This window comes from Stylophora pistillata, chromosome 2 (genome assembly GCF_964205215.1).
Source record: "Stylophora pistillata chromosome 2, jaStyPist1.2, whole genome shotgun sequence".
NCBI classification, from domain to species: domain Eukaryota; kingdom Metazoa; phylum Cnidaria; class Anthozoa; order Scleractinia; family Pocilloporidae; genus Stylophora; species Stylophora pistillata.
The window spans coordinates 24,126,918-24,143,187 of record NC_142520.1 but is presented as its reverse complement, the minus strand read 5'-3'; the positions used below and the strand labels follow the sequence as shown (position 1 = coordinate 24,143,187).

Below are 16,270 nucleotides of genomic sequence, written 5' to 3'. Positions count from 1 at the left end.
GCCATATATTATGGTTCATATAAGACAAGCGGTGCACATGATACTGGAAACAGTAATGTTGTAGCTCTATAGATCCTCATGGGTAGAAAAATTCAGCTAATTCAAGGTCTGTTATTATATTCTTAATGTCAGCATCTAGAAATAATTCTGTCATTTTAGCTACATGTAGGAGAGCTTCAGATCGTACAATCCGAATGCCTAAGACTCGAATTCTCGAGAGGAAAGACGATGTTTTTCTCTCTCCCACGTTCGTCACGAGTAACTAAGATCGATATTTTCCTCATTCGTTCGTCTTATGATCCAAATAATATATATTTGTATATCTAGTCGATAACCTCTTATCTCATTTACTGACTCATTAAGTTCTCACCTTAACTCCTGTGATATGGGGATTTGTCCCACAACTGTATAACAGAAAAGTGTACTTGCTCACACCAGAAGTAACGGGGAAGCTGAATATCGAACTCGAAACAGAAAATCTGGTATCATTTGTTTATTTCGTGGTACATGATTCTTTTTTATGATTACACTGTTTCACTATTTTTACGCCAAGTTAGAACTGGGTGACGTAACATTTTTCAGCTTTTCATTTTCATTAATCCTGAGTATGGTACAATAGCATAAACCTCCCACTTAATATTATTATATTTTTTTTTTGTAGCCGTCTGGTTATTATTGTATTTTCTTTTTTTTTTTTTGTTTTTTTCTTCTTTGAGGTGGTCGTTAGACTTCCGCTTAGTTAGGCTGATGTGGCTACGAATCAAATAAACTCAGCGTCAGTAATACACATAAAGGTGGTACTACATAGCCGTACGTGAGGATATGAGTTTTTATTTGCCATGGAGTGTAGATCATATCTCTAACTCCTTCAAAGAGAAATTTTAAACTAGGTGAGATGAATAAGTATTAAAAAGCGAACGGATATCATCTTGTTTATTATGTAGACGTTGATTGCAAATTTGAATCAAAGGCAATTTTGAAGCACATTTTAAGAGCACTGAATGTAAAGATATCCTGCGCCGAAAACTCAGCTCGCCCGAAATCCTCTTTAACTTTGAACATAAGAATATAACAACTTCTCATTACAAGGACTATTTCCTCTAAAACACATTACGTTCAGCCCTAGAAACATTCGTTGATGTAAACAAAATCTTTGCATGGAAAGTAAAACCGTCATGTATGTTGATAAATCTGGTTGTGGTGAGACATTGACATCTTTACATGTGAATATATAAATAATACCCTTTACTGCGTGCGATGAAGATGTCATGGTTTCAGAACAGAAAAAAATGTTGGTATTTCACCGACAACTACATTAACGTTATTATTACCGTTGATCGTTAATGTTGCAAAATCAACGCTGTTTCCTCCATTTATTGATATAGAGAAGAGACGAAGGCATTTCGTAATTTTTTCACGTTTTTTAGCCTCACGTTTTGTTTCAAACTTCGCTTCATTTTCGAGAAATATTGGCTGGTTTTGATCTTGCAAGGAACTATAATTAAATGTAAGACGTCATCCAGCTCTGTCACGCGCTGATCACGCGCTTCTGCCACATACTGATCACGTAGAGCCTGAGTTAAAGCTTTAACTCCCAATAGAACTGAATTCAGAGATCTACTGCATCGAAAGCTCAGGTCGCCCGAAAACCACTTTGACTTTGGACATAAAAAATTCAACAATTTCTCATTACAAGGACTATTTCCTCTAAAACACATCAAGTTCAGCCTTAGAACATCCTTTTGATGGAAACAAAATCTTTGCATAGAAAGTAAAACCGTCCTGTTGATAAATCTGGTTGTGGTTACGACATTGACATCTTTACATGTGAAGATATAAATGGTACCCTAACTGCGTGCGATGAAGATGTCATGGTTTCAAAACAGAAAAAATTGCTGGTATTTCACCGACAACCACATTAACGTTATCATAACTATAGATAGTGAATGCTGCAAAATCAAAACTGTTGCCGCGATTTTCAGATATAGAGTAGAGACGTAGGCATTTCGTAATTTTTTCACGTTTTTAACCGCAGGCTTTGTTTAATTTTCGAGAAATATTGGCTGGTTTTCATTTTGCAAGGAACTATAATTGAATGTAACACGTCATCCAGCTCTGTCACGCGCTGATCACGCACTTCTGCCGCATACTGATCACGTACAAGATCTACTGCATCGAAAACTCAGGTCGTCCGAAAACCACTAACTTTGGACATAAAAAATTCAACAGTTTCTTATTGCAGGGACTATTTTCTTTAAAAAAAAATATCAAGTTCAGTCTTAAAAGCGTTCGCAGATGTAAACAAAATCTTTGCATGGAAAAGAAAACCGTCATGTTGATAAATCTGGTTGTGGTGACAACATTGACATCTTTACATGTGAAGATATAAATGATACCCTGACTGCGTGCGACGAAGATGTCATGGTTTCGAAACAGATAAAAATGCTGTTATGTTACCGGCAACTACATTACCGTTGTTATCGTTATAGATCGTGAATGTCGCGAAATCAAAACTGCTGCCGCAATCTTTAGAAATACAGGAGAACCGTAGGCATTTTATATTTTTTTTTCTCTCTTTAACCTAAGGCTTTGTTTTACACTTCGCTTCATTTTCGAGGAAATTTTGGCTGGTTTGATGTTGACAAGAGCTAAAATTATATAAAGCACGTAATCTAGCTCTGTCACGTGCTCATCATGCGCTTCTGCTGGGCTTATACTATTTTGCGAAACGAAACGAAACGAAATTTTGCGAAATGGCGTTTTTTCGCCTTTATTTAGCAAATATGTCCTCTTCGTCCGAAACAAAATGTTTTCACTAATAAAATGATCAATATTTCGAAGAGCCTGCTCACCTCTCATTTTATTGACCATAGTAGAATTCGTTTCGCAAAGTAGTAATTTTGACAGAATTACTATTTTGCGAAATGGCGTTTTTTCACCTTTATTCGCCAAATATGTCCTCTTCGTCCGAGACAAAATGTTTCCACCAATAAAATGATCAATGTTTCTAAGAGCCTGGTCACCTCTCATTTTATTGACCATAACAGAACTCGTTTCGCAAAGTAGTAATTTTGATAGAGTTACTATTTTGCGAAATAGCGTTTTTTCGCCTTTATTTAGCAAATATGTCCTCTTCGTCCCAAACAAAATGTTTCCACCAATAAAATGATCAATATTTCTAAGAGCCTGGTCCCCTCTCATTTTATTGACCAAAATAAAACTCGTTTCGCAAAGTAGTAATTTTGACAGAATTACTATTTTGCGAAATGGCGTTTTTTCGCCTTTATTTAGCAAATAATTATGTCCTCTTCGTCCGAAACAAAATATGTCCACTAATAAAATGATCAATCTTTCTAAGAGCCTGGTCACCTCTCAGTTTATTGACCATAATAGAAACTCGTTTCGGAAAGTAGTAATTTTGACAGAATTACTATTTTGCGAAATGGCGTTTTTTTCACCTTTATTTAGCAAATATGTTACAAATATGTTAAAAATCAGGCCTGTACGGGACTCGAACCACTGACCTCTGCGATACTAGTGCAGCGCTCTACCAATTGAGCTAACAAGCCAACTGGGAGCAGGCCGTTAAGTTGATTCGTAATAAACCCGTGAAAGTGATAAATGAGATGCAATGAATATGTGAAGTTCATATATTTTGAATTGGAGTCCTGTACAGGCCTGATTTTTTTCAGGTCTGATTTTCGCTATTGCATAAATAGCGCTATCTACTGCGAGGATCGCACATCATACGTGAAAATTTACATGTTAATCACTTCTGGGAGTTAATGGGTTAGGGAAATTAAAACGCGCGCAGACTTTGAATTCCATATAAATAAAAACTTGAATGCTCCAGTCCAACTAAAAGCAGCAGGTGTATATGGACATGTAAAATATAAGTACAATAACAAAATTAGTGTACATTTCACTAACACGAGATTGGTACTCTTTTGAAATGTTAAAATTCCTAACCATTATATTCCTGACTAGCACTCATCTTCCTCGAGTTTAGTTGCTTGAAAAGTCTGAAAGAATTCCATGACTGTCAGGGGATTTTTATGAATTGCACTAACCCAGTATTAAGGACCTTAAACCTCTACTAACTATGCTTAAACAGAGGCGGATCCAGGAAATTTTGATTGGGGGGGGGGTCCAAACTTTGGTTCAGAAAGGACTGTTGGACTCTTTGAGGCAAATTACTTCTCCCTCACACCCCGTCCCACCAGTCGCGGTTGCACGTTATATTTCCTTGGCCGCTTACCGTTTATTTGGATTAATTTTAAAAAAATCAGCCAGTTAAAAGTGATATACGATCCTGTCTCAAAGTTGTAAGCGTCAGGTTTGATAGGGAAGGGGGGTCCAGACCCCCCGGACCTTCCCCCTAGATCCGCCACTGTTAAACAGATATCAACAGTCACAGTAACAAGGAGGTGAAACAAAAGATTTGATGAGCAGAAAAATTGCTCGGCTTATGCATTTTCAAACTTTGTACATTTCTTGGCTTCCCTCTACACAGCAACAAGAATATGAAATCAACTACATTTGCATGGGCTGATAACTGAAACGCAAGCAGCAAATTATTTATGTTTCCATTTGGAACTCAAGCTGCTCACATAAGTTACGCTGAGGTTGAGGTGTGGTGATGCAAGAGACTGTAAAGGCACACAGCCATTTGCAAAATTGCAGCTTATAATATACATTAATTTTTTATTTACTAATTTTTAATTCCTCTGCATTTCTTGTCCTTAGTGCTTAAGTTCCTTATTAGAATTATATTTTCAATTGCCTAAATCAAACATACGTGCTAACAGTATTAAGTTAACAACAATGACTGCAAAGTGCAACGAATCTTGTCCTTTGGTGATTGGGTTCCTCATAGTTCAAATCCTGTCCAGGAACTAGCTTAAGCTTGAACAACTTCAGAAACCGTGACATGAGTACCTTGAACTCAAATTCAGCAATAGCCTGACCGATACAGTGTTGTGGGCCAAGTGAAAAAGGAATGTAGTAAAATTGTCAACGTCCTACTTCATTTTCATCATTTAAGGTTGAAAATCACTCAGGATTGAATCCTTCGGGGTCGTGCTGTACTTGGGGCTGTTGTGTAAACACACCAATATTTGTCAATATTCCTGCTGGTATTCTGTGCCCTCGTAATTCACAATTCTTATCCGTTACTCAGGTGAAACCAGGGAAGCTGGGGTGAAGCCAAAGCGTTTCTTTCATGGCAAGACCTGTGTAACTTAGTTTGCCGTCGTCATCGTATGAAACATACTGACGAGAACCAAAGATATCATCAACCTCTTGCACTAACCTGTAACAAATTTGAAAGGATTTTATCCCAGATTATTACACAATGTAGAAATTGTTGAAATGTAGTGGTATGATGAATGTGTACTAGATGGAGAAGAGGTCTGTGTAATACTTAACTCACTTGTTCTCAACTTCAGGATTCTTTGCTGTTTCAGCCAACATAAAGGACAAAGCTGCTGAAGTGGTTTCCTCACCTAAGAAAATGAATGAAAATATTGAACAATTTGCAGTTAAATTTCATTTTAGATTGTTTTAGTTGTAACCTTGATCTGTGTTCCGTTGCATGAAACTACCTGTGCACCAAATATTTTCTGGGTTTTCTTCCCCTTAAATGGGATGCGATACCTTGAGATAGATTACTATATAGGATACATGTAACTAAAGTAGAGAGGAAATCATAGTTGTTAGTGTGCTTTTCCATGACATGTCAGCTTTGAAATTTTAATTCATGTTAAATTAGCACTCAAAATGTAGTTAAGTTTTAAGTGTGGGAGGGGAAAAAATTGACTTTTTTGCAGTGAACAGATCCCTAGACACATGACATTGGCTGTCCAAGGTTCTGTCACTGAGAGGAGTCTTTGGCAAGCTGGGCCTTCCACTGAGTTAATTAACGGGTGACAGTGTGTTGTCCTGTATATGGCTATGGTCAGCAATTTTGCAAGCACCATGTTTAGTAAAGAGGAAGAAAGATCATAAAATTACAAAGAGACTTTTGAGGATTTTGGCTAATATATTGAGTACAAAACTGCTTAAGAGGACACTGGAACAAGCTTTTGATTTTTATTACATTATTTGATTTCAAAAGCTGTTCCACGCATCATTTTAATTTCAAACTGTGTCATAGCAAACAAGCATTTCCTACATTGTACTTGTTATGCAGTGCTCGAAATTAGCAGTTGCCCGGTTGCCTGGTTGCCTGAGACAACTAAAACTTCATTCATTCATTCAGGCAATCAGATTTTGGGGTAAATAAAGGACAGGTTGCCCCAGAAGAATTTGCCAGACAACTCTGGAAAAAAGTGAAGTACTTACATTACTTTGATGCCTAACAGAATAAAGTGCAGAAGCTATAAACTTGAGAGATGAAAATAGCCTAAAATGTGAGGTTTATCCCTGATACTAATGGATGGATCCACCCAGGAAGGTTGTGATAATTAATTAACGCCATTTGCTCGATTCAATAAGTAAGGATGGGCTGATACTGATACCAAGTATTTGATACTAACGATACCAAGGTCAGATGAATAAAGCCCCTGTGTATCTGCACCAGTAGACAGGCCTACCATGGGGGGAGGGTACTTGATTCAATTTTTGCTGGGTGCAGTGTATGTGCTTCTGGTGTCACAGTTCTGCTACCCTATTACATTCTATTCTGAGGCCAATTACAGACCCATCTTAGTTACATTTGGAAATAAGGTAAAACCTTTTTAACTGTGAATTTCTCCAATTCTAATTCCCTTGTTAATTTCCGGGTGGGCACAGATAAAAAAAAAAGTATACCTCACTATTCGTTATTGGGTAGAGTGGTGAGTGCATTTGTATCTCCTGAATGTCATTCATATCCTAAAAATTCAGTTGCATCTTAACTGCTAAATACACCTCTTACCTTCCCTATTAAATCCAAAGTTATCCGGTTAAATTCATCTGCTATTTTCACTTCAGTTTTACCATCAGCTAACCCAGTCAGTCTTGCCAAAAACACATCACAGCTCAAGTTAAACTGTTCCGTAAGCTCATTTAAATACTTACTGTGAAATGCAGGATTGATTGGCAGCCGTTTGGATTTCCATTTTCCATTATCAGTCTCGGAAACAAGACCTTTACCGATAAACCTCTCCTTGAAGAGGAAACCAAGCTGATCGTAAGACCAAGCATCTTTGGGGAGATTGGAGGTTATCAGCACTTCGTTGATTAATTAAACATCTGAAACGTAGAAAAACGGGGTGTGAAAAATCCAGACGATTATTACAAGGCCGTACACTTGGGAAAGAAACTTAAAAACTTCAAAGCCGTTGGTGAATCCAGCCTGTTTTTCAAGCGTTCGATTGTCTGTATGTTTCCTTGGAAAAATCCATCTCGTTTAGGGCCTGGAATGTGGTCAAGTGTCTTGTGTTTATGTTGCAGATAAAGCACGAAGCAAAGAACGAGGGTAAATACAGTCATACACAAAGTTATAAAGATTAATGGAGAACAGCGAACTAAAAGGACGCCATTTTGGTTTTCTAAAGAATCCTTGGCAACAGTAGTAGGGTGAGGAGAGTTATTCTCGTAATTTCAGACCATTGAAAATGAAATAAAGTCAACCAAAAAAAAGCTATAAGGCTATCACTACATGTTAGAAGTCCTGGTTGTATTTATCAAGATAAAAGGACCAGGATTTTTCTCTTTTGAGATCATAAAACGCAGACAAAAAAAAAAAAAACAAAACAAAACAAAAAAAAACAAAAAACAAAAAAAAACGCGTAATGCACCCACTCCCTGATAGTAAAAGTCTTGACAACTCGCCCCAGTGCCTTTGCGTGAACCAATATGGCGAATGGCGGGCTATTAGGGTTTAGTGAAGACGACGTTGAGAAACTTTACACCAAAGTAATTGGCAGAGAGAATGAAATCGATACACTTTTAACTCTTTTTGGGCAAAGGAGGACATTCTCTTGTCCAGCGATCTTCATTTGTGGACACATCGGTACAGGGAAATCATTTGTTGTGCAGACTTTGCTAAAAGATTTGGAGGTGAGTACAAACGAGTATAATTTGGGAGAAATCACATCAACTGGTTGTTGCTAAGAAAGAAAAAGCTTTTCGTAATGTTGATTTTGTGTGTCTTGACGCGAAAACAGACTGTCCTATCTTATGGAGGGTAACTAGAATTTTAACAAGCATAAATGTAATCTCCATTACTATTCTTTACGCATTTCCTAAGGCACTGACAAAGAGAATTTGTTGAACAATCAAGAGCATCTTGCAATCGGTGATCATTTTCTTTATTCTCTTGACCTTCATATGTGATTCAGGGGTGATATTGTAAGGAGAAATTAGATTCTAGTCACTCTTTGGTGTCATAGGGTTATTGACTGAGATACTCAGAGAGGCTGCTAGAGGCTCATGACGGCTGGGTAACCTTGTATCATTTGACTACCCACACAGCTGTCATTGAATGGTCCAGCTGTATGCTCTTGATTTGAATGCAAAGGTGCATTTTGTATACAGGCCATACTGTTTTATCTCAAGCACTTGTGCGTAATCTCGATCACCAGGATGCGAGAGTATCAGTAATGGTAGCCAACTAGCCACAGACTAGTAGAAATTCAGTTTGGGCGAGTGGTTTTCGATTTACACCAGCCAGTTTGGCTAGTAAACAAACTGAAATTGTTGTAACCAACCACTTGGTTAGTAAGTTCAAGAGTTTGTGCTGAGCCCACATCAGATTGTGAGCCATTTGTGATACTTTGTATTACTGTCTAAAATCTTTTGAAAATCTTGAAACTTCAACAAGTAAAAGAAATGGTCCAACAGTTTGAAAAATTTCTTTCACCTGTCGTGCCTAAAATATGGGAGAGCACTGCTAATCCCTCACATGCAATCACACTACACAATTGCCTCTTAATCCTTGGATCAAACCATCAACTGATAGTAACTCTCTCTTTCTTTTTTTGTTCCTGTGATATAACAGCTTCCACATGTGCTGGTTAACTGTGTTGAGAGTTTTACAGCAAGACTGATATTTGAGCACATCTTATACCGGCTACAAGATCCAGATGAAGATGACAATTGGAATGCCCCTCCTAAATGTGAAAATATGACGGAATTTTTACGCCACTTTAAACATTCTTTATCAGCAAAGGAACTCATGAATGAAACATTCTACATTGTGCTTGACAAAGCAGAGAAACTTTGAGATATCGAGGCAAATGTTCTTCCTGCCTTTTTAAGACTTCAGGAACTAACTCAACTAAATATTTGTGTCATCTTGCTCAGTCAAATTGTTTGGGAAAAGTTTCAAGTTGGTACTGGATTCTGTGAGCCCTTTGTAATTCCCTTTCCTGACTATTCAAAGTCTGAATTGCTGGAGATCATGGCAAGAGACAGCCCATCTTCATATCCAGTGGAATTTTTCAAAGCATACTGCCAGCTTCTCCTGAGTGTGTTCTATTCTGTGTGTAGGGATTTGAATGAGCTCAGACATCTGGTAGGTGGAGGAATTTTTTAAAGGAGAAGCACTGTGTATTATTGAGTTGGAATCTGCATATCAAAATTAATTTCCTCTCTCTGTAAAGGTCAAGAAAAAAATGTGCACAGTCACCATAAATTTTTTTTTAATAAAGGTGGCTCTGCTCATAAAGTTGGGATTTTGTTTTTATAACCTTATACAGAGGTGAATCTTTACAAATGCAGATTACATGTCAATTTTGTTGGAACCTTTTTTTCTGGGGGGGGGGGGGGGAAACAAATTTACCTAGTTTAACAACATTAGAAATCATCATCACCTTGCTCAAGTTCGAAATTGGAAGGAAATGGTTATTAATTATTTTTTTTAAAGTTACTTTTCAAAAGAATTAAATTCTCACTGTTGTGATACGTGTAGGCTCTTCTTCATTTTCCAAAATATTGTGAACCAGTAACATCTGGTGAAGCTCAATTGACAGACAGTCGCAAGCTGTGGCGAAACATTGAGCCTCATCTCAAGAAAGCTCTCCACACAGTCTACCTTAGGGAGGTGTCCAGTTACCAGTGGGAGAATATCATTGGACAGGGAACACAGACAGGCAATGAAAACTTTGGAGCCTTGGGTAGGAGATTGTTTTCATTAATTCTGTGTTTCTATAATTTGTCATTTTTAAATTGAAAAAGTAAAAACAGCTCAGTATTTAGCTGGTGCTGCTCATCTCCGTTTAAAATAATTTGGAATTAACCTTTCCATCGCAGTGTAAAGGATGTTTGATCATAGGTCGTAGAGGTGGGGTTTAAAGGAACTTTTGAAGACCAGTAGCTTGATTGGTAAATTTTGAGTCAGATATTTTTCTACTATGCAGCAAAATCCCTAACAACTACAGATGTCTAATCCAAGAACTGCGATTTTTGCAGGAATTTCTGTTGGTTGCCACATGGAGCTGCCATTCTATGCCAAGTATCTGTTGATCTCAGCATATTTGGCATCGTATAACCCAGCTCACACAGACAGAAGGTTTTTTACCAAACAGGGGAGAAAAGGATTAAGTAACCGAGCAAAAGCTGCTGCAAAAGAGAAGAAATCCAACACTCAGCTGACAGGTTAGAACTTTTCTAGTCTGAAGCGTGTGGTTGATAGATGTTTACAACAGAGGGGTTTTATTTTTTTCGTCGGATCTGTACATCCCCACTTAACCTTATACGAGAAAAAGTTTCGTTCAGCTTCGTGCTGATTGCGTTCATCGGTAACCAGTCATTCAGAGTAGAGTAGACATCTATATTTATACAGGATAGCCCCTTCAGTGTAGTGAACACTGGTATCAAAGGGGGTCCTGTTACCCACCCATCCCACCCCAGGGGAGGACATCCATCACGCAGTAATCTCGTGCGTGGGAAATTAACGTCTCCTGCCCCTAACCCTGCAGGAGACGGGACCTCCATTTATTCATCCCTATCCGAGAAGACTAGAATATCTAATCATTTCTTGATGTTATAGAAAGGTAGCATATTCTTCTCAATTATTTTAAGACCCTGAGTGTTGGTCAGGCCGGGGCTCGAATCCTCGACCTCCCGCACAACAGTCCAGCGCTCTATCCATTGAGCTAACCGGGAGGCCAACGAGTTAGTTAGCCAACGCTACAACACCTTGTTCTAAATGATCCAATATTCGCTTGTGAAGCAAGATATCAGAAGAAAATGTGTGATTTATAAAATGGAAAATGGAACCTGTGAGAGAGGTGAATAAAACAGTCAAACTTGCTCCTCTGTTAAGATGTTGGATGGAAATGTGTATCGTTTGACCGGTCTCTTCAGAGCTGCACTACACTGGAAGATTCTTCAAGTCATTGAAGGCTTTCCCAATCTTTTTTTATGTTCTTGAAACTACAAAATGAAGTGAACTAGACGGTAACCGGTCAAGTCGCCCGAAAGTCATCTCGCCCGAAGTCATGTCGCCCGGAACCAGTCATGTTGCCCGAAACTCATAGTCTTGTTGCCCAATACTCTGAGTCATGTCGCCCAAAGTTTTCTCGAGTGTTTAAACTTGAAGAAAGGTAACATCTTAGGTAAATTGCAAGGAATAAACTCTTAAAATGTTGACTCGTAAACTGTTTTCGTCCGCTAACCTATGCAAATATGAAGTTAAAGAAAGACTCAGATAGCGCTGTTCATTTCAGCGTTGTCCGTTGCTATGAACTAAACTGATCATTCTACAGCACAGATTCTAGTAATTATAAGCGGAACACTTTCAGTTATCAGAATTTTTCGCACATATCAGAAAAATACATCAATTTCTCTTAGTTTGACTTATCGTATAAAAAACAACCTGAAACTTTTACTGCGGTTTTTTGTTGTTTATTGTCAACCGCGCGAACAAAGCGTGTTAGCAGCATCCCCCCCTCAGGATCAGACTCGGCATAAATTAACGCAACTTGTTGTGTTCCTCAGCCAGTCGCATGTAAATTTTGATCCGGTTAACCATATTTAAAGAGGGTAAATTAATGACAGCCACCTCAATCCGAGATAATCAGCTCGCTGAAACACGAGATTGTTACGCGTACGCAAACGAAATATACAATGAGCCATCATCCCTGTATCGAGTGCGAAAATGAAGTTCGAGCACGCCAGCAAGCCCTTCAGTGCGACAATTGCGGTTTTTGGCAGCATCGTATCTGTAGGACTGGTACCGACCAAACCACCTACCGTTTGGCTCTGTAATCAGAGGAAGAATAGATTGGTTGTGCGTTGCATGTTCTCTTGCGGCATCGAACTACAAGTCAAAGGGGATTTGTTTGACTGCTCTCAAATTTTGACAGTAGCTAGTTTTACATATAAACAACAAAAACATGTCTCCGAATTTTTTATTTCTAAATACTTTTTTTTCAAGAGCGATTTTTGTACGATCACTCCACATTTTTTTAATCCTATTTCAAAAATGTTCTTTAACTTTTCACTGAAATTGAACATGGCAAATCGCAGACACGTTTTTTTAGCGCTTTGGCCCCGGAAACGGAGGAACAATTATTAAATAAGCGAAAAACAAAATTCGCTCCGACATATAATGTTCAAAAGGTGATTCGGGCGCTCGCATTTAGAAGTCGTGAAAAACTCGTCAATTAATTTTTTTTCAAAATTTTTGGTATAGTCTGTTAGCCAGTCCCATAAGCCTTAAAGGCTGATAGTTTCGAAAGAAACTGTTTGGGGCTGCGTCGGTGGGAGTAACGAAATAATTTGGATATATCAACAAAGTTGAAATGGTAAATTGGCCACCGTAACGATTACAAAAGCTCACGTTTCGAGCGTTAGCCCTTCGTCATCTTTTGTAATCGTTACGGTGGCCTATAAGCCGTAATTTAATATATGGGTTTAGATATCTACAGTTTAAACCGGACGCGCTACATCGCTTGCACACGAGACACCCCTGAAGGTGCAAGGTAACCTTAAGGAAGCCTGAGACTACAGCTTTCCGCATGTTCCTTAGCACTGAGTTTATTCCTTGCGATTTACTTAAGAATTTACTTAAGTTACTTTTCTTCAAGTCTAAACACTCGATAAAATTTCGGGCGACATGACTATGAATTTCGGCCAACATGACTCAGTTCGGGCGAGATGACTTTCGGGCGACTTCACCGTAAACCTAACTAGACACCAACCGATAACGACACAGGGCGACCGAAGACTAACAGTACGATCCTCGATGCTTACTTCCAAAAAAGGAAAATCCAAAATCCGTAATGAAGTTTTCAGCGTTCAAGCGATCCAGGGTATTTTTGCATCCGCCTTAGAAAAACGCGTGATCCAATAAAATTTCAGTGAAAGCCATCATAACTTAATAATATTAATATTATTAAGTTAATAATATTAATATTATTAAGTTAATAATATTAATATTATTAAGTTAATAATATTAATTAGCCATATTCCACCCCCTCCCCCCGCTTTTTCTTTAGTCCAATCCAACTGGCCCAAAATTTTTTTTAACCGTCAGTAATCTCTTTTTCTTTTTGTCTTGTTAGGTCCAAAGAATTTTCAAATGGACAGACTAATGGCCATATTTTACAGTATTGTGGAGGATAAAGTCGCTCCAACCGCTAACATCCTTTGTCAGATATCATCCCTTGTGTCACTAAATCTCTTGGCGCAAATCACAGCAGATGATCAGATAGATTGTCCTAAATACAAATGCCTCGTGAGCTTCAACACCATCTCAGAGATCGCGAGACAACTTGAGTTTGATATTATTCAGTACTTGTACGACTTTGTTTGACAGACCTCCTTCCCCCCACCCCCCCCCCCTTGTCTAATACTTTTGCCAGTCTAACGGACGCCAAGTTAGGGATTGGTTAAATATATTTTCCTGCGATAAACGAGAAGCGGTATTGAACATTATCCAGAAAGTATTGAGATATAATATATGCATCATCCACGTTTTAAGTTCTCCCCTTTCGTCAATGAACCCGCATTCCACCTTCTAAAGTCCAGTCTTTGTTTACTGGGGAAGGGGTAAAGGCTCATTTTCCGACCAACGGCTGATCATCAAGCCCTCGTAAATACGAATTGTCAGTTGTAGTCATTTAACGATTTGATGTATAGGCATCCATAGGCCAACACAGCTCATCATAGCCCCACACAGGTAATCACGATTTACCTCGTTGGCGAGCTTTCACCATGATAAAAGCGGCCATTTTGTTTATTTGTGCGCTGCTGTCGCATGAAAATCATGCGTAGTAAGGATGTGCAATTAAATGAATATTGTAGTATTACCCTAAGACTGGATAGTCGTAAGAATTAACACTCGATTCATATCGTGGAAAACTTTATTTTTATAAGACTGCAAAAGTGCAAAATCTCTTTTCCATATAAAAATTCCCGAGTACACAAAGCTCGTAAGGGATATCAGTTATTTACAAGGATATTAGCTTATTAGCGAGTGTGTATTTCGGCATGAGGTTGGTTGAAAATGTCCGAAGGAAAAGTGTCCTTACCCGGGAACTTTCGTTGAATTGGACGAAGAGGGGACGAATAGTTTGATCCCACCGGAGGTGTACGTTCACTAAGAAATTTGAGACGTGATATTACTGGTAACACACGGTCGAGTCTGAACTTATTAATACTGTCTCAGTTGCGAAAAAGTGAGCTCTGGAACGATACTTTTCCCACAAGCCTGCATTTAAATAGTGGTTTAAAAAATACTTTGAAGATTTTTTCAAATCCTTTGAACTACTGAAGAGAATAAACACGGTGAGAGGAAGATTTTGCTGCTTCTAGCTCTTATAGGACAAATATCTTAAATAAAGTAGACAATTGCTACGATTAACTCTTTTAAAAGTAAACCTGTGTCATCAAATGTTGTCATGAGCGTAAGCATGTATCCAAAATCATGGTATAAATAATTCATCTACTCAAGCGATAAAAAAAGTCTTTATAATTCCTTGATCTATCCCATTAGGGCTTTTAAGTTTCTTCCACACAATTTTTTCGTGTTAGTTATTCATATATTAAATAACTTTCGAGACAACATTAAACCAATTAGTCGAGTGTATAATACAATGAGCCCTCCTATTTTCGAGTCTTGGGAGTTGGGTCGTGTCTCAGAGAGTAAACATGTAGATTTGAGGTAATGGACTTCCTTTAAAATATTGAGCTGCTAAATCATCATAGAGAACAGGCATTTCCCTAGCGTGTGAACAAGCTGCCGTTTAAGAAACCCAAGTATGTGGTGGGGCTGCGACTTCTTATCAGGGCCCTATCTATCGAGTCGTTTCGGTGATATTGCGCTAAACTTTACCCAAAGTGAGTCTTTTTAAAATGTCGGAGGAAGTCTTGTATCTGGGACATCATCTGGTTCAAGGTCACCCAAGAGACTGTCAGAAACTTTCCCTCTCAAACGACCAGTGTGCTGCAGGAAGAAAGACGAGTATTTAGAACATTCTGAATCGAGAATTTGAATCGTGAAATTGAGTGTCGAAAGTAATCCGGAAACCTTTGTTTTTGCTTTACCTCTCTCTGTGATTGGTCCAGAAAACTCATCCTCTCAACCAATCAGACACAAAACAAAAACCAATCGCGGTCAGCCGCGTTTTCCCGCGCTTTTGGTTGCTTGCCTGGTTTAAATATTAGTTCTCATAGGCTACTAATGATGTAAGCCTTTATTGCGAGTTGCTGTAGTGATTAGATTGATTTTAGTTTTTCGACAGTCAGATGAAAACTGCTTCTATTGCCCCTTTCTGCTGTAGTTGTTTCGGATGGAAGCTTTTATTTTCTTTTAGAACAAACATTTACAGTGCCATGTTCTTTAATGGGAAGCTATTATCACTATTCATCTCGATTCTGAAGGTCGCAATGACTTGGGCAAAGTTTATCGTTCACTAATACTTACAGTTTTTGGCCTTTGAATTTTGGGAGGCGGTGAATATGAACCACTCACTGGAAAATCAAGAAAAATGTGAATTAGATGCTATTCATTCGATGAAATCACAAGACATATCTTTGTAAACTATCGAGTGAAAAGTGTTGTTCCCGCCTTCTCAAACATGCCAGAGAAAATATCAAGCAAACCTATTGCTAGAGTATATATGTCTCACCAGGGTCTGGTGTGGTGGCTTGTCTCTGTGGAAAAACAACAGGGGGTGGCCAAAAACCTCCTCCAGCTACTGGCTGCACTACATTGACAGGCTTAGATGGACGGGAAGATGGAACGAACAACGGAGACGCGGCGTAAGAGTCCGGCACGTTCCGGTAAGAGGACAAGGGGCGTTTGTCTGTGCGAGATGCGGATCTCGAGCCTGTGAAG

General features: G+C 38.6%; 1 protein-coding gene and 2 pseudogenes across 3 annotated transcripts in view; 1 reads left to right on the top strand and 2 right to left on the bottom strand.

Moving 5' to 3' along the window:
- Positions 1–3,443: 3,443 nt before the first annotated feature.
- Positions 3,444–7,225, bottom strand: LOC148737939 (cholesterol 24-hydroxylase-like; annotated as a pseudogene). The gene is made up of 3 exons (XR_015996793.1): positions 7,060–7,225; positions 5,432–5,504; positions 3,444–5,311 (listed from the first exon to the last, which is right to left on the bottom strand). The product of XR_015996793.1 is annotated as a cholesterol 24-hydroxylase-like (transcript).
- Positions 7,226–7,816: 591 nt separating this feature from the next.
- On the top strand, positions 7,817–14,240 carry LOC148737938 (origin recognition complex subunit 5-like; annotated as a pseudogene). The gene is made up of 5 exons (XR_015996603.1): positions 7,817–8,043; positions 8,984–9,499; positions 9,896–10,100; positions 10,396–10,581; positions 13,494–14,240. The product of XR_015996603.1 is annotated as an origin recognition complex subunit 5-like (transcript).
- Positions 14,241–14,276: 36 nt separating this feature from the next.
- The window catches only part of LOC111343172 (uncharacterized), a 43,576-nt gene continuing 41,582 nt past the window's right edge, over positions 14,277–16,270 (bottom strand). Inside the window, exons 64-66 of the mRNA XM_088748655.1 lie at positions 16,062–16,262; positions 15,857–15,903; positions 14,277–15,376 (exon numbers count right to left, since the gene is read on the bottom strand). Of these exons, the coding sequence (XP_088604781.1) occupies positions 15,281–15,376; positions 15,857–15,903; positions 16,062–16,262 (344 nt within the window). The 3' untranslated portion in view covers positions 14,277–15,280. The remainder of the gene's footprint in view (positions 15,377–15,856; positions 15,904–16,061; positions 16,263–16,270) is intronic.